Source organism: Denticeps clupeoides, chromosome 4, assembly GCF_900700375.1.
Source record: "Denticeps clupeoides chromosome 4, fDenClu1.1, whole genome shotgun sequence".
In the NCBI taxonomy this organism is placed as follows: domain Eukaryota; kingdom Metazoa; phylum Chordata; class Actinopteri; order Clupeiformes; family Denticipitidae; genus Denticeps; species Denticeps clupeoides.
Genome location: NC_041710.1, coordinates 761,524 through 779,433, shown reverse-complemented (window position 1 = coordinate 779,433; position 17,910 = coordinate 761,524). Strand labels below are relative to the sequence as shown.

Sequence of the window (17,910 nt, the reverse complement as noted above, 5' to 3'; positions counted from 1 at the left end):
GAGGAGCCGTGATTCACCGTCTGATGTCTGGCCAGAGACGTGCCGCAACCCAACGCTGTTGGTTCATTATGGGTTCCTGTTGGTGGGATAATCCCCTCTGAACACACCACAACCGTGTCTGACCCACTTTCTGAGCCTTGAAGTCACGCTGCAGATGTGCGCGTGTAGATTTGCATTTCTACTATTTCATATTTCACTGATAATCACACCAGAAACGGATTTTTATTGTCTCGTTTTTCCTCATCTTCACTCCGTCTTTCATGACGTCTGCTGTCATATTTTGCTGATATTATTGAGAAGGTCACTGCAGTTGGCACGTCATGAAGTGCTTTATTTCGTTGAGCACCAGGGACTTACAATAAGCGGAAGATAGAGGGTGATTTGCACTTTTCATATCAGCACATTCCTCATTTTCACATCGTGTCCACACTATTAAAAAAAATCTCCATCAATCAAAACCTGCCCAGCCTTTGAAAGAGTTATCATATACGGCATTTACCAGACGCCCTTATCCAGGTCACCTTACAATCAGTAGTGACAGAGACAGTCCCCCCCCCTGGAGACACTCAGGGTTAAGTGTCCTGCTCAGGGACAGTGGGGTTTGAACCCATGACTTCTGGTCTTCTGGTTCACAGGTGAGTGTCTTGCCTGCTAGGACACTAAGATCCGATTGCTTCTTAACACCACGTTTTTGAAACGTTTAAAGGACCATGAATCTTTTTAGGACTGTGGGCGGAGCATACGTCATGGCTCATGACCACGCCCCCTCACTTTTGATCGTGGTAAATGGCAGATGGCGCTGGCATGGGTGTCTCTGGTGAGTTGTGGAGATCACGTGACGAGGCGGATCCGCTCTCTGTTAAAAGGGGGCGTGGCCTCCGCGCACTCGCCTGACACGCCCCAATTTTTTTCAATACAAATAATCCTGCTCATTTTTTTTTTCACGATTTTAAAATATAATTTTTAAACCCTTGGCGTGTTTTATAATCTTTCAAATGTGGTTGAATGGTTAATAACACATTTTTCTATGGTGTGATAAAGTCAGAACGCATTTTTACGGCTTCACACGGTCTTTAAAGGAGAAGCGATGTTGCACCTCCCTCATTCATTAAATAATTATTGAATAATTATTAGTCAGCCTGTTCTTCGTAACTAATTGTAAATGGAGGACAGCGTGGCGCCGGTTGGATAAAAGTTGCTCTGGTCACGTGGGTGTCCCTCTGAGCGCGACGACGTGGCCGTGACGCGCCGGTGACGGTGGCGGGGACCGAACCTGCGCTCTCCCGCGCTCCCCAGCCCCACCGCATTACCAGGCACCGGCGAGCGGCGCGGAGCGGATGGAGGCAGCGCGGTTCCTCTCAGGTGGGTGTCCGCGCTGGAGATGCATGAATGGAATGATGGGATTGATTGATGGAACGTCTGGATGCTTCACTGACGCTCAGAGTGGCTCGAGATGCCTTCATGTGCCTCACTGCCACTCACACACACACACACACACACACACACTCACACTGCATGTGTTGGGATGCATTTGGCAGTGTGTGGGTGGACCGTCACAGTTGAGGTTCTCCTGTGACTGTCACCCGTATTGGGGACCTGTTGCACGCTCCTCCGCAGCACAGCCGTCATGATCTGATTCCTGTGACCTTCCGGAGGCGGCCGGGAGTTGGTGAGCCTGCACTCAGCCGCTCGGCTCGGTCCGGAGACCCCTCATCAGGGCGGCTGTCATTCTGCTCCACCGAGCTGATGATGGAGGGAGGGAGGGAGGGAGTGAGTCACTTCTTCTCCGCACTCCACACCGGAGCATCCTCCGCTCCTCCTTTTCAAATGCAGGTGAATGGACCTGTCCTCGCTGTCCCCAGGACCGTGATGTCCTGCCCATCAATAGTAACCGTGCTTATTAGTATTATTGTTAGAACCGGCTCCTTCATCGTCTGCGAGTCTGCGGTTCGCCTTCACCCTTCCCCTCTCAGACAAGCTGTGCCGACACACCTCTTCATTCCCATCATCCCATTCTGCATTTGTTTAGCGGGACGCTGGTGCACCAGGGGACCTGGAGAGCTCTCGTCCTGCATGTGTCTCAGTGTACAGTACGCAGCACCTGTTAATGCCCGTAATTCTAACGTCCATGCATGTGGAACTGGATGCTGAATCTTCCAGTACTGGCCCAGTCCTAGGTCCATCATGTCCCGGAGCAGGACACGTAACCCTGAGTGTCTCCAGGGGGGGACTGTCCCTGTAACTTCTGATTATAAGGACGTCTGGTAAAGGCCGTAAATGTAAATGTCGTAGGAAGAGACGGCAAAATATAAATCCAGTGTATTAGAAGTGGGCAATTTAGACCAACATTAATAAATATAAATAACGTGAAGTGATTGTCACTTGTGATACACTGCAGCACAGCACACGGTGCACACAGTGAAATGTGTCCTCTGCATTTAACCGTCACCCTTGGTGAGCAGTGGGCACCATGACAGGCACCCGGGGAGCAGCGTGTGGGGACGGGACCTTCATCAAGGGGACCTCAGTGGCACCTCGGGATTCGCACTGGCAACCTTCTGATTAGGGGGCCGCTTCCTTAACCGCTCGGACACCACTGCCCCATTGATATTAATATTACATTGCATTAAAATTACAGCCTATTAAGTCTAATATTCAACAAATGTCGAGTTTATTTGGGAGTCTAAATTGAAAGAAGTGGGTTTTGGGGTTATCCAAACCCCATAGTTTTTAATTTTTTTCCCCCCGTAATGTTGTCCTTCCTGTTCAGGAGCTGCATGTAAAGCACAAACACGAGAAGGGAACATCTGAAAACTCTGCTCGTGCTGGGGTGCTGCACCCCAGCAGATCCCAGGCCAGTAGATGACACTCTCCACCACAGAGGGCCCTTCGGGGACAGGTCCGTGGTGATCAGGGAGGTCTCAGCGCCTGTTGGTCCACGGCTACTGCTTGTCATGGTATTGTCATCTGAAGTGACCTCGTGCCAGGAGGTGATTAAAAACATCTCATTCATTTCTTCTGCTGGAGTGTCAAGCTTGCGGAGACAGTTTGTCACCCTCAGCGTGGCTCGGCGCTCGCCAAGCTGCGTACGGGCGGGATGCTAAACGTGAATCCTGAGCACTGAGTCACTACGCTGCTGCATTGCACCTCTCTGTGTCAGACGCTGTCTAGTGAGTGAGGGAAGTGTTGATGGAGGACAAAACGAGGTCTGGAGGTCTGGAGGTCTGAAGGTCTGGAGTTGTCAGACTCTGTATGTAAATATGGTTCAGTGGTGGCCTATAATCAGAAGGTTGCCGGTTCGAATCCCGAGCCGCCGAGGTGCCACCGAGGTCCCCTTGATGAAGGTCCCGTCCCCACACACTGCTCCCCAGGCGCCTGTCATGGTGACGGTTAAATACAGAGAACACGTTTCACCGTGTGCTGTGCTGCTGTGTTTCATAATGACAATCACTTGCACTTTGTACTGATCATCTTAATAAGGAGTCTTTGTCCCATAGTTTAAATTGCTTTCATTCTGATTATGTGATATAATATATAATTGGACACAATAACTGACGTGTAAATGTAAAACTGTATCTGCTGGATTTGAGTGTTTTCTGAAGGGGAGGGTAGAAAAGTAGAATTTTCTATTCTGTTAAATCCACGGGATTTGGTGGCCCGGCCCGGTGTCAGGACAACCGTGACAGATGAATCCCGAGGGCGTGGCATGGGCTCTGTCGAGCGGGAGGGGAAGTAGAGCCTCCAGTCGCCTGGAGAGGAACTCGGTTGCCATGGCGCTCGGTGGGCACCGGACATTCGGTGCTTGAGCAGGTTTTGGTGGGGGCATCGAGTCGGCCGCATGGGTCTAATGAGTTATGACTCGGTGGAGAAGAGATGAATAGACGGATTTAGGTTCTAATTAATCCTGGTTCTTTATAAAACGCGTTACATTTTACAAATTCACATTTACACAATTTATCATTACAAATGAATGGACAAATGTAAATAGAGCTGCTTCATTGTCCTTTAGTGTCATGAGCATGTCATGGTGAACATGCTAAAAATGGCCGTTTTGTTTTTGTCCTTTTTTAACCTTTTTTTTTTTTTATTGAGATACTGGGAGAACCAACCATTTTCATTTAACTGTGTGTGTTCATGAAATTTTTTAAACACATGTATGACAGCATGAACAATACTTATGTTATTCAAAAACATTCATAAATAAAAAACATTTTTTTGGCACTTACTGCTTTTTTTGTTTTCAGTGTTTTATTTATAACTAAATTATTAAAGGTTCCCTGACATGAAGATGTGACTTTGTGAGATGATTGAACATTAACACAAGTTCCCCTGGTCTGTCTATGGTCCTGCCATGGCTAGAAATGGCGGTCGGTGTAAAAAGTGTTTTGGTTGCTTCACCGTTCAGAGAGCGGAAGCTCAGACGGTCGGATCTGGAATTTGTCCCCTTATGACGTCACAAGGGGATTTTTTTTTTATTCAGCAAAAATGCTGACACGACTTTCTGGTGCTGTAATTCTGAACCACGGATGAATTTCGGAAAGAGACTTCAGATACAGTGTTATGGGAACCAATAAGACCGATATAAAATAAAAAAAAATCATGTTTGGGCCATAATAATCACCATAAAACATATTTCACTATATGGGTACTGAATAAAGATACATGAAGCTTTACCTTTTTGAATTAAATTATGAAAACAATTTTTTTTTTCAGATTTGCTAATATATTATATCACTTGTCACTGTTTATTGATGTAATCATTTATCATAACAAGGCCTGATATGTTAATTGTACTATGATCTGGAATTCTCGAGGAGTGAACTGAGGTCATGTTTACTCCCCGGTGTCTCCTCATTTGGTCTGCTCTGCTCCGGGTGAAGTTGAAGAAGCTCTTCCGTCCTCTAAGTGGCGTCAAATTATTGCTCTGAGTTCCAAACACCAAAACAAAAAGCTGCCGGCAGGTAAACATGCAATTTGTGTCCGGAAACGGCGGCCGCGGTGACTCATGGCTTTTCTTCTCTCCTCGTCTCTGCTCGCAGCTGCCAGCTCTGAGAAGATGCACGCCGGCTCCGACGGGGTCCTCAACGCCTGCCACGGGCCCGCCCTGCTGCGCCGCTCCTTCCTGGCCCTGCCCGAGCCGGAGGCCTGGCGCTGCAGCGGCGGGCCGGGCCTGACCCAGGGGGGGCGCTCTTCGTCCCTCCAGGTGCCCCCAGCCCTGCCCGGCAGCCCCCTGCTCCTCCCCCGCGCCGCCACCTTCGACGGCTCCTACGCGCGGGAGGGGCTGGGTGCGGCGCCGCTCAGCCCCGGCACCATGATGCGGCGACGCGGGGGTCTCGTGGACCAGAAGGACGTGGTGCGAGCTCACCAGGCCCACAAGATCCAGAGCACGCCGCAGGCCCGCAGGAAGGAGTGGGAGTGAGTACAGCTCCACCCGACGGGGTCAGGCACGTGTTCCTCACGTACAAAACGCTCTCTAATATTCGTACCGAACGCCGTTATTGTTGCTGGTGTGCGGTGAACCTGCGTCTGATCCCGGAGGATTCACCTCTGGACCGGATTCCAGCAGAATAAGAGACCAACGGCCAAACGATCCGGACATCTTATACAACACACTACATGGGTGGCGTTCACTGGCATCCCAGAAACAACCGAATAGAAACAGGAAGTGGCTGCTAGTGTGTCAGAGAGGAGGAACTAACTACCCACCTTTTGATAGCATGTACTTCGCTCAGAGGATGAACTTTAATCATTTAAAAAGTTTAAAAGGGGAGGAGCCTGTAGGGGGATTTAAACCCACTCCTGTCAATACGTGACACGCCCACGTGCCCAGCACAGCGTCCATCTCCTCCTTTCCCCTCCAGTCTCTACATTCCTAATACCCCTTATACACAAACGCGACCACGCCCACTACCGCCACCAACATGCAGGTTATCAGGCGCTTTAATTCCAGCGTTCTGATGGGGGAACTGGTGAATTAGTGAACATTAGTGACCACGCCCACTACCTACACCAACATGCAGGTTATCAGGCGCTTTAATTCCAGCGTTCTGATGGGGGAACTGGTGAATTAGTGAACATTAGTGACCACGCCCACTACCAACGTGCAGGTTATCAGGTGCTTTAATTCCAGCGTTCTGATGGGGGAACTGGTGAATTAGTGAACATTAGTGACCACGCCCACTACCAACACCAACATGCAGGTTATCAGGCGCTTTAATTCCAGCGTTCTGATGGGGGAACTGGTGAATTAGTGAACATTAGTGACCACGCCCACTACCTACACCAACATGCAGGTTATCAGGCGCTTTAATTCCAGCGTTCTGATGGGGGAACTGGTGAATTAGTGAACACTAGTGACCACGCCCACTACCAACACCAACATGCAGGTTATCAGGCGCTTTAATTCCAGCGTTCTGATGGGGGAACTGGTGAATTAGTGAACATTAGTGACCACGCCCACTACCAACGTGCAGGTTATCAGGCGCTTTAATTCCAGCGTTCTGATGGGGGAACTGGTGAATTAGTGAACACTAGTGACCACGCCCACTACCAACATGCAGGTTATCAGGCGCTTTAATTCCAGCGTTCTGATGGGGGAACTGGTGAATTAGTGAACACTAGTGACCACGCCCACTACCAACACCAACATGCAGGTTATCAGGCGCTTTAATTCCAGCGTTCTGATGGGGGAACTGGTGAATTAGTGAACATTAGTGACCACGCCCACTACCAACACCAACATGCAGGTTATCAGGCGCTTTAATTCCAGCGTTCTGATGGGGGAACTGGTGAATTAGTGAACATTAGTGACCACGCCCACTACCAACATGCAGGTTATCAGGCGCTTTAATTCCAGCGTTCTGATGGGGGAACTGGTGAATTAGTGAACATTAGTGACCACGCCCACTACCAACATGCAGGTTATCAGGCGCTTTAATTCCAGCGTTCTGATGGGGGAACTGGTGAATTAGTGAACATTAGTGGAAATGCCTCATGTGCTTTACTCAATGGAGAGATGCACAGAAAGACTATTTTTATGTGCATGAAGGAGAAATTTAGAAATGAAATCTCTAAAATGGTTTATTCAGCACAATAACTGTACTATAAAAAAGCAGGATTCAGTTTTTTTCCAGGTCTACTGGGAATCATGGGCCATAGGTTCTGAGTCTAGAGTGACTATGATGGTTAATGCTGGTCCAGACTCTTTCTTTCTGTTTTAAGATGATGCCGAACGTCCATGTGAACTAACAGGCTGCCGGCTTTATAGTTTGCCGAACTATTGAAGGGCCAGGAAGCCCTAAACAGTAACACAGACAACTTCAGCTGATGAGTTCCTCTGCCAACCTGCCAGTAGAGCGGAGGCTCTCAGCAGCCCCGTTGTCACGTCACGTGTCTCATTTTCTGTTTTTTTCAGATCCAGCATCGCTTTCATCCTGCTTGTGTATCGTCTCAGGCCCATCCTGAGCAGCAGGCTTTCATCCTCCTGTCTGTCTGCCGGTGTTGATGTACAACAGTGCAAGAACATTATATCATCATCATAAGTTCAATACGTTTATAGAATATAATGTAAAGACGTACACAACTGCCTTTACCATTAACTGAATGAGCTTTTACACTTTTGCATGTTAAAATTGTTTCATTTTATATCCAAACTGAGTCTGGTTCTATTTTTAATGAGGAACCGTAAGGTTCTCCATTACCTTTCACCCAGTCAGAAGCGCTCAGATCCATCCAGCTTTTTACATTTCACATCCCACCACAGACCCCCACTCTCCTGCACAGGAAGCAGAGGGCTTCTGGGTAATTACTGCCGGAGGTGAGGGCTGCGTGGGCGCGCATGGGACAATGTGGCGGAGAAATAAACCGCGCAGGGGAATTCTTTCAAATATTGACGAGGGGTCGCGCCTGTTAATGCGCTCCGGGAGTAAAGAGGCGGAGCGTCAGTCACCCGAGTCTATTCATACGGCGGCGGCGGCGGCGACTCTCCGTCCACTAGAGGACGCCACAGCACAGAAAAAAGGCGGCCAGCCTGCCACAACTGCACAAGTCGGCCGAATCCACGTCCACAATAATATAAATGCAGTTATAAAATTTCAATACGGTTATATCGTGATCTGGCCTCCCCGACCACTTTAGAGGCTTACTTACTTCAATGCTCCGAGAGGTGAAAGGTCGGAGCATGTGGAATTTGGTGTTTATGTAAGCCTCCGTTATGGCACTCTGGCACAGCGAGTCCGTTGCCAGGTAACCAAGCGAAGGGAGATGCTGAAGCCACTCGAATCGGCGGCGGGGTGAAAACAATTATATAAACGCTCGTCAGAGCCGCGCAGGTTCAGCTGGAAGTGGACCGCTCGTCCCCCGTCCGCCGCCGGGCGCTCGGGTGCAACTTCGTAGGGGACGTGCGACGGGAGCCGTGACACCGCGGCCGAACGTGTCCCCGGGACGCGGCAGGCTTCCTGCGTGCATCGCTGTGCAACAAGGCTTTTGTTGGCAAATTGAAAAGAACGTTGCAGAAATTCAAGCGAGGGCTGTCGCCATGGAAACAACCGTTAAGAGGAGGAGAAAAGCGACTGAAACGTTTGTAGAGATGAGCAAACGGCGGGATTTCAGTGGCGCCTTATGTAAGGATGTTTACGTGCTTTCCTGATGTCCCTTCCCCACTGGACATCAAGCCGAAGGAAGGGGGCGAGGACACTTCATGTCATGGGCTCATGCAGCACCTGACACCATCTGACCTTGATGGGTGTCGAAGGTCATGATTGTTTGTGAGGCATCTTACAGTCAGTAGTTACAGGGACAGTCCCCCCCTGGAGACAGTCTTGCTCAGGGACACCATGGTAGTAAGTGGGGTTTGAACCTGGGACTTTGTGGTCTTCTGGTTCTGAGGTAAGTGTGTTAAACACTAGACTACTACCACCTTACAGACGTACCAACTGCCAAGGTGCCACTGAGGTCCCCTTGATGAAGGTCCCGTCCCCACACGCTGCTCCCCGGGCGCCTGTCATGGTGCCCACTGCTCACCAAGGTTGATGGTTAAATACAGAGGACACGTTTCACCGTGTCACCGTGTGCTGTGCTGCAGTGTTTTACAATGACTTTCACTTGACATATCATCATGTCTGTGAATTCTAATGAATGTCATTGGTCCCCCCCTCAAACTCTTTAGAGCGATTTTGTTCTCAGCCTTTTCTTGCAGCGTTTCTGCAGTGTGGACATCTTCCCACTACAATCCTCACGTAGGCGGTAAGCGTCAAGGTAACAACCACATGACTGCACAGCACGCGATCTGCAGGAAAACGTGATTCAACATTCTTCACGTCCAGGCCTGACGCTCACGTGCCCTGTGAAGGAGCCTCAGTGCCTCAGTCCAACGTTTGGGACAGTGGTGGCCTAGTGGCAAATCCCAACCCACCAAGGTTCCACTGACCAGGAACTCCTCAGCTGTCCTGAGACGCAGAAGATGGGCGACCTGTCTTGTGTTGGCTCGTTGATGTCTGTCAGCTGTCAGTGGGAGAAGCTCCACCCAACGCCGGATTTCACCGCAGCAACCTGCCAAAAGAGGCCTGGCGACGTGGAGCTTCACCAACTGGGGAGATTTTCCTCCTTTTTCATCCTGCAGAAACAAAAGGAGAGTATTAATAATAATATAGAGATTAATGAGATACCCGCACCTTCATTTCTTCAAATGTCACGGACTTGAACTTTATCCTCTAGAAGATCTCATTAGCAGCAGAATTCCGACCTCAGGGCCCAGAGTCAGACGTCTGCAGCACAGCACACGGTGACACGACGAAACCCACCCATATACCATGACAGGCGCCCGGGGAGCACCGTGTGGGGACCTCGGTGGCACCGCCCTTAAAGCCTAGTGAAAGTGAAGTGATTGTCACTTGTGATACACAACAGCACAGCTCACGGTGCACACAGGGAAATTGTCCTCAGCATTTAACCATCACCCTTGGATGACCACTGCCTAGCGGTGGGTAAGACACTCTCCTATAAGGCAGGTTCCCAGCTTCAAATCCCACTTACTACCATCATGTCCCTGAGCAGGACACTTAGCCCTGAGCCACCCCTGGGGGGGACTGTCCCTGTAACTACTGACTGTAAGGCGCTCCAGATGTAAACGCTGCTCATTCAGCAGGAGCGGAATCGGACCGGAAAAGCGCTCCACCTTTTAAACGTGTGACACCCACACGAGTGATTGGGGACAGGCCAGCATGCAGCCTCCATCTTGGCAGTGGGTGATATTGTCATGGTGATATTAACATTCATCTGCACCAGGACGCCGGTTTCACCGTTTCACGGCGCGTCTTTGCCAGGTTGCGCGACATCGCACCGGTTCCACGCTCGTGCTGGTGGCCGCGGTGGCGTCGCTGTCCCCAGAAGCGTGCGGCGCTGGAATTCCGCCCGAGGAAACGTGCGGAAACGTCGCGGCGTTGCCATGGTTACGAGCGTGGGCGGGGAGAAGGTGACGGCGGCGACCGCGCGAGAGTTCGAAGATGCGCCGCCCCGTCTCCTCCTGCGCTCCTTCTCGTCCGCTCGTCCTGTGCTTCCAACTCTCGTCCTGAGCGCGCCGCGGAGTTACTTTTGGGCTTTTATTTCATTATAATCTGCCCAGTTCCATCTCTTCTTCTTCTTCTTCTTCCTGGAGAAGCTCCACGGACCTCCACGGAGAGCGGGAGAGATGCTGCGGAGCGCGTCCGGTGTCCCCGCGCCCGGGACCGGCGGATTAACGTCCCCCTGAACCCCCCTCTGCTGTCTGTCTTCTGTCTCGGTGTCTCTCGGCGCAGGATGGCCCGCTTCGGGGACGACGTGTCCGGCGCGGCGGCGGAGCCCGCGGACGGCGGCTCGGAGCGCGCGGCCGACGCGCAGGGCGACGGCGACTCCGCGCGCGAGACGCGGCGCGCCGGGGCGCAGCGCGCGCGCACCATGGCCCTCTACAACCCGGTCCCGGTCCGGCAGAACTGCCTGACCGTCAACCGGTCCCTCTTCATCTTCTCCGAGGGCAACGTCATCCGCAAGTACGCGCGGAGGTTCATCGAGTGGCCATATCCTTTTACGCACAGGTTTACGCGCGGTGCTTTACCGTTTTTTTACATTTACAGCGTTTACCCGACGCCCTTATCCAGAGTAGAGACAGGGACAGTCCCCCCTGGAGACACTCAGGGTTAAGTGTCTTGTTCAGGGATGCGATGGTAGGAAGTGGGGTTTGAACCTGGGACTTTCTGGTTCATAGGCGAGTGTGTTACTACTACCAGCCTACCACGGACCCCGCCACCGTGTCCCCGGTCGTTTGCTAACGTACCGAAACAGACCTGATGACTGTTCAGATGTGCAGTGACTACATTCGTACGTAATGCATGTACGTGTCGTGAAGGCCTTTCTCGGCCCTGGATCGGAGCGAGAGTTTCCAGTGTGAAAAGGGGTCAGATGGGGACTGGGGGTGTCTGGCTGCTTTGAGAACCCCTGGAGAGGATGTTCGCTGCAGGGCCAGCAGCACGGCTCGGCTTCGCTCGCACCGGCGGCGCGGACATGGTGGCGGGGAGTTATTTTTAACCTCTCGCCGTCGTGCCGATGTGGGCTTCTCAATGTGAGTCACTCAAAATCCCCCAAGCCCCCATTCAGCCCCCCTTAGTGAGTTAATGACACCATTTCCACTCGAGGCAAGAAATTAATAATGGAAAGGAGAAACGTTTTCGTCCCAAAGACACACTTCTTCTCAGAGTGTGGTCTGTGTGAGAGGCTGGTGATGGAAGCCTACTGAGAGCCTGTGAGCTCCCATGGGAAGCAGGGTGGTCTGGATATCTTGCTCTGTTTGTGTGTGGTCAGGAATACTCTGCCATATAGGAAGCATCTCATTGTTCAGGTGTCATTTGGAGACCTCTGTCAAGTCCAAGCCACTTTTTGGACAAGCACACCACATGAGAACAGGTCCATCTTCATCTCCTGTTGGTTCGTTGGTCGGTACACAGATCCTTGCAGCTGTTCCCCTTAACACGGCGACCTTCACTCCGTTCGAGTACATGATCCTTGCCACAATCATAGCCAACTGCATCGTCTTGGCCCTGGAACAGCACCTGCCTGGAGAGGACAAGACGCCCATGTCCAAGCGGCTGGTAAGACACCACACATGCCACGGTTTTGCAGTGATCCAGGGTCATTAGTGTTTTTAGTGATGTTACTCAATAAAACCCTGGTAGAAACTGGTTCAGAAATACACAGACTCACGGACCGGACTGGACACACCAGGGACACATTCATATACATCAACACAGATACAGACAATGGGGAAATCAGGGTTAAGTGGCACAGACACAAAACGCGGACCCCAAAAAGTCAGGTTTGTGGGAACAGTAGACCTGGAGTAGATGCTCAGGTGGAAACGTGCTGATCCGGGCGCTTGATAGGACCTCAGCCCACATCAACCGAGTTCTCTGTGCAGGAAAAGACAGAGCCGTACTTCATCGGAATCTTCTGCTTTGAAGCCGGGATCAAGCTGGTGGCCCTTGGCTTCGTGTTCCATAAGGGCTCGTACCTGAGGAACGGCTGGAACGTCATGGACTTCATAGTGGTGCTCAGTGGGTGAGTTCAGATGATCTGTACCGCTGGTGTGATATGATCGCATCGTTTGATTTGTTAATTGTTGTATTATTTGCTTGGTTGGTTGGTTAGTTGTTGTAATTGGTTGATTTGATTATTGATAATGTTTATTTGATCTGATTTGGAGAGTTGTGTGTTTGGTCGGTTCGTGACTGAGAAGACAAGTTGGATGAATGATTGGCCTGAGTGTTCTAGGCTTTTCATCCCAGGCAGGCCCAGTTCTGAGTTGGACGCTGCGTTCTTGTCTTTCTGTGGTGTTTGTGATGTGAAAAGGGGCTAAAAGGGACTTTACAGGGACAGAGCTGCGCCGTACCTTCACGCGGAGCCCAAAAGAGGACAGGCAGCCAGCAGATGGGTGGGAGGATCTGAGACCTGTTACATTCCGCCTGTAGGACCTGCGGGGATAAAATGTAAATGTACTTCATCTAATCTGCTGCCTGGGGGGAGCGCGGCAGCGAGCGAGCGAGCGAGTGAGCGGGCGGGCGGCTTTGGCTTTTGTTGGCCCGTTTTTATGGGGAAAATGGCATGTTTGTGTGTATGTGTGCGCACGCGCCATGTTCCAGTTCGTCAGGTGACATCTCAGTGTCACCGCCCACCCTGGGTCCTTATGTAAACGGAACATCAAGCTAAATATCACCGAACACGTTGAAATTCTCTTTCTTTAGTCCGGTGGGATTGTCCTGCAGAGCCCGGGGGGCTTGGCATTCATTTCATTAGTTTCGTTTTTTTCTACCCTGTTTATTTTATCAAACTGATCGACATCTTTGTGGATCAATATCCAAATAAATCTACATGCTGCTTGGCTGGAATTTCAGCGTTAATCGCGCATTAACTCATCTGTGTTATGGAGATTTTGCTGATCACTGTTATTTGGGATGAATTTTCTGGAAGGAATTTGATTCTGGTCGATGGCGTCATCATCAATATACAATATAGCAGATATCTTATATACAGATACAATACAGAGACGACAGATTACAATAGTAATACAAGTGCAGATAACTGCCGTAGGCGTTTCAGGAGGGTGACGGTGACCTCCGGACCTCGGTGGGGTTTGAATTGTGGGATCCTGGCAGGGATTCTGGACGGTGGTCTGTCTACATTATCACGTTCTGCCGGCTGCTATTGCAGATACGTTCTCACCCACTGCTGGAATTCGCAGGGTGAACAGATTGGGTTTAACTGCACAAAACGTTTTATCAGCCCTGCCATCCAAATATTCAAAATAAATGATAATGGTGCGTGTATTTATGTGTATTTATGTTGTGTTAATGTCTACCAGTCAAAAGTCTGGACGCCCCTGCTCATTTATGGGTCTTGCATTTTTTACACTGTAGAAGAAAACTGAAGATTCCGGACTATGAAACAAGACTTGTGAGGTTATGTAATAAGCAAAAAGTTTGCTTATATTTGCACGTCTCCAAATCAGGGAGCTTTTGCTGTGATGGCAGCATTTGACACTCTTGGCGTCTCTCCACCACCTCAAGCTGGACAGCGGGGATGGTTTCCAACAGCCCTGAAGGTTCATGCTGAACACTTTCTTACCACTCGATCATGTTAATTATGTAAATGGGCGTCTCATCAAGCTTCTGTTTCTTGCATTGGATTCTTTAAAGTGGCTCCATCTTAGTCTCCATCACCGACACAGAGTAGAGGCTGGTAGTGTATATATCAAAACTTTTGAAATTCTGAAAGAAAGTTAAGTAAAAGGAATGAAGTATTGGGATGGAAAGGCATAAATAAAAGGTTCTAGAGTTTGTAGGGGGGCCACATGCTTAGGAACTCACCAAAAAAGTTAGTCTTAAAAAAGATAGTCTTAAAGAGTGAAATAAAGCAAGCAGCCGCACCACGTTTCACCATGTTGTCCACGGCTGCATACGCTGGTTATTTTTAACCGGCCTCGTTCGGAGGTCACCGTGCTGCATGCTTTTAGTGTCATCCTGTCCACAGCAGGGATCACCCACCTGCATACGGTAAGAGCCGCCTCTTTACTGTCGAGAGCCCTGAGTGGCCATCCACAGTTAGCGGGGTGGGGGGGGCATGAGCAAACTCCGGGAGGTTCACGAGCACCGAGCTCACGGATCCGAATCATGAAACGTTCACACGACAACAAACTTCTATCCAGTCTGGCCTTGCGTCCACATGGGGACAGCGTTTCACGAGACCCAGAACGGTCCTTTTCACTTCTCCGCGTACCCGTGTAGACGGCAAAGCATCTTTTCAGCCCAACCTCCAACCTTGACCTTTAACCCCAAACAATGGCGGGGAACACGTTCGTGGTTGTGCTGCAGCAACTACAAGAAATCCTTTCTACGCTGCACGTTTCTAATGAAAAGACGCGGCGGGAGAACAACGATGCGTTTAACTCACCGGCGGAGGAGAACTAGACGCCAAACGAGGAGAGCGGGGAGCTACAGCGCCACCTACAGGTGTGGATGGAGTTAAATTTACATTTACAGCATTTACCAGACGCCCTTATCCAGAGCGACTTACAGTCAGTAGTTACAGGGACAGTCCCCCCCTGGAGACACTCAGGGTTAAGTGTCCTGCTCCCACTAGGCTACTACCACACAGGTCTCTGTGTGGACGAGAACAATTCACATAATGCTCCCGTGTGAACGTGAGTTTTTTAGAAACTGAAGACCCGGTTTTGAGAAGTGTTCGATGTCAAACTTTTCACAAAATCTGTGATGGCACGAGCTGATCAGGGTTTACCACACCAATGCCCCTCGTTTTACAAGGACTTTTCCAAAAAGGTCCTCAGTTTTCTGATGGAAGGCAGGCAGGAAGAGTACCATCATGAACCTTCTTGGCCGCACTGAGGGACGGTTCCTTCTGAAGAGGGTCTGAACTTGGCTAGAAAGCTACGCCATCCCCGCAATGCTTTTCTGGGTCATTATCTGTGTTACGTGAAGTTGTGTTGTGTTACGCTGAGAACAAATCAGTCCCAGTGAAGATCCCTTGTGCTCGATGACATAAAACCACGCTGATGTCCGCAGCTTTGCCGCGAACGCTGACCCAGTTTCAGCGGCACACACGTGTCCGACCTCGTCCACGGCTCAGAAAAGTAAGTCAGACTTAAAAGAAAACCCACACATGTCACGTCGCACAACTGGGGATGCGAAACAAGGCCAGTGGGCCACAGCTCCCGGCTTTCATTTCAGCCCAAATTAATGAATCGCTGCAAGCAAATCCGCCGAGACCCAGAGCTCAATTAAGAGTTTTTTTCTTCTCGTGGACCCTGAATCCGGAGAGAGGGAGAGAGAGAGAGAGAGACACCTGGAAGTGCAATTCCACATGCAGACTTCACCCGGGTCTACATGAAAATTAAGGACGAGAGGTGGAGAGCTGTGACCTTCTACGTGTCATTTGTATTATCTGGTTGAACAATATACTGTGTCGGCGCTTCTCCATGCAGCAATTTTATATCAGGTGACTATTAAAGAAAATAAAATGGTTAGGCATCCATCAGAACAGGGAAGAACAGGGGGTTTTATTACAAAAACAGGGCATGTGGACATCTACTCGCAGGACAAAGTGAAAATACAATGACCGGACAAGGACTAGACACAATCAGGATACATTTATACACCTGACAACAAGTGAACACAATCAGGGCATCAGGAACACACACGATGAACATCAAACTCCAAAGCACCCCGAAAAGTCTGGCCACGACAAAAAAAAATTGCCAAATGGATCAGATAAGTAGTAAAGTTTTGAATATTCTCAACTTCAGCCTATAGACAACCACTCAATACTTTCAAAGCATTAAATTATCTGTAAACTTCTGTCTCCAAACCAGCCAATTAAGTGCTTCCCTGCAGCCGTGAACCTGGGCGCTGCAGTATCGGGACCTTTATTTCAAACACAAGCATCGATCAATACTGAAGACCCTTTCGAAGTTCATTATCCCAGCATGCATCTGTCCTCACTGAGACCAACAATTCTCAAACAGCAGGCAGCAGCATGCATAGCACATTTTGTTCGTCATTGCAAATAAGATATGATGATCCTTTATTAGTCCCACGAGAGGGAAATGTCCAAAAACAGAAATTTATACTATAAAACAGGCAAACAAACATCAATCTCTGGAGCACCATCATCCTCCTGGTTGCTGTATTTGCTTGCTATCATCCATAATCTGTCTTTTGCAGGATGATTATTTCATTCTTTCTCTACAGATGTAAGTTTTCAGATAGAATGCATGTTATTTTTGTGCTGTAGATTATGGACTATGGACTGTGAGACCTCCCGACCTCATCTGTCGCCCTCTCAGTCTCCCTAGTTGGGGATTATCTGATGGGAGAGGTTGTGACCCCAGCTGATCCGGGGTCAGTGGCAGGGTGCGGACGGGTCTCCTGTTCTTCCCGCTCTGGGTGGTGTCGCCCCTGCTCTTTCGCCGCGTTGAATAATGCGCGCGGTGGGCGTTTGAATGAATCATTAGCCATCTGGCACAAAGACAGCAGCGCCAGTGTGAGACAAAGCTGCAGCAAACCAGCGTTTTATATGTGTGTGTGTGTGTGTGTACACACATACGTGTACACAAGTGAAGGTGCATGTGTGAGTGTGCATGAGTGTATAATACAGCAGTGTGTGAGTTTCTGTATATGAATGCAGGTGTATTGTGTAGGTATGTGTGTGTGAGTGTGTGTGTGTGTGTAATAATGGCCATGTGTTGTGTGAAAGAATGAGGATTCATTGTGTAAGTGTAGTCGTGTGTTTGTGTGTATGCCTGTGTGAGAGAGTGCCTGTCATTCTGCATATGTGTGTAGGAGTATTTGATTGTGTGTCTGTCTGCCTGTGTGTGTGTGTGTGTACATGTGAATATGTGCGTAGGTGTACTGTGTGGGTGTATTTGTGTGTGTGTGTGTGTGTGTGTGTGTGTGTGTGTGTGTGCACTGGCAGTAATAAAATAATCAATTTTAGGAGGCAGCTCTCACATGTTTCTACAGTGAAACGCTGTCAGTGTGAAACAGACCTTCAACCAACAAAACAGGCCAAATCATTCACAAATTAACACGAATCGCTTCCTTAGTAATCATGTATGGCACCGATTCAGGATTCAGAGGCACATATTCCCTGTGCACAGCATTCAGGATTCGTAGAAATAAAGTAGATCTGTCAAAACTATCACTGCAATTCATTTCTGAACATTCAATGCTGGGCGGGTCTGACATATGACCCCGGATGTGAAACAGTCCCTACTTCTGCGTTATTTTCGTGCATCTGCAATGCACTGGCGGTGTCTGGACAGGTCAGGGAATCAGGTGAAAAGTGAAAGTGATGTGATCGTCATTACGATGC

The 17,910-nt window shown here is 49.6% G+C and overlaps 1 protein-coding gene across 1 annotated transcript in view; it reads left to right on the top strand.

Moving 5' to 3' along the window:
• Positions 1–577: 577 nt before the first annotated feature.
• Positions 578–17,910, top strand: part of cacna1eb (calcium channel, voltage-dependent, R type, alpha 1E subunit b) — a 55,262-nt gene continuing 37,929 nt past the window's right edge. Inside the window, 5 exon segments of the mRNA XM_028975288.1 lie at positions 578–1,362; positions 5,040–5,415; positions 10,794–11,051; positions 12,014–12,119; positions 12,446–12,585. Coding sequence (XP_028831121.1) covers positions 1,338–1,362; positions 5,040–5,415; positions 10,794–11,051; positions 12,014–12,119; positions 12,446–12,585 — 905 coding nt within the window. The 5' untranslated portion in view covers positions 578–1,337.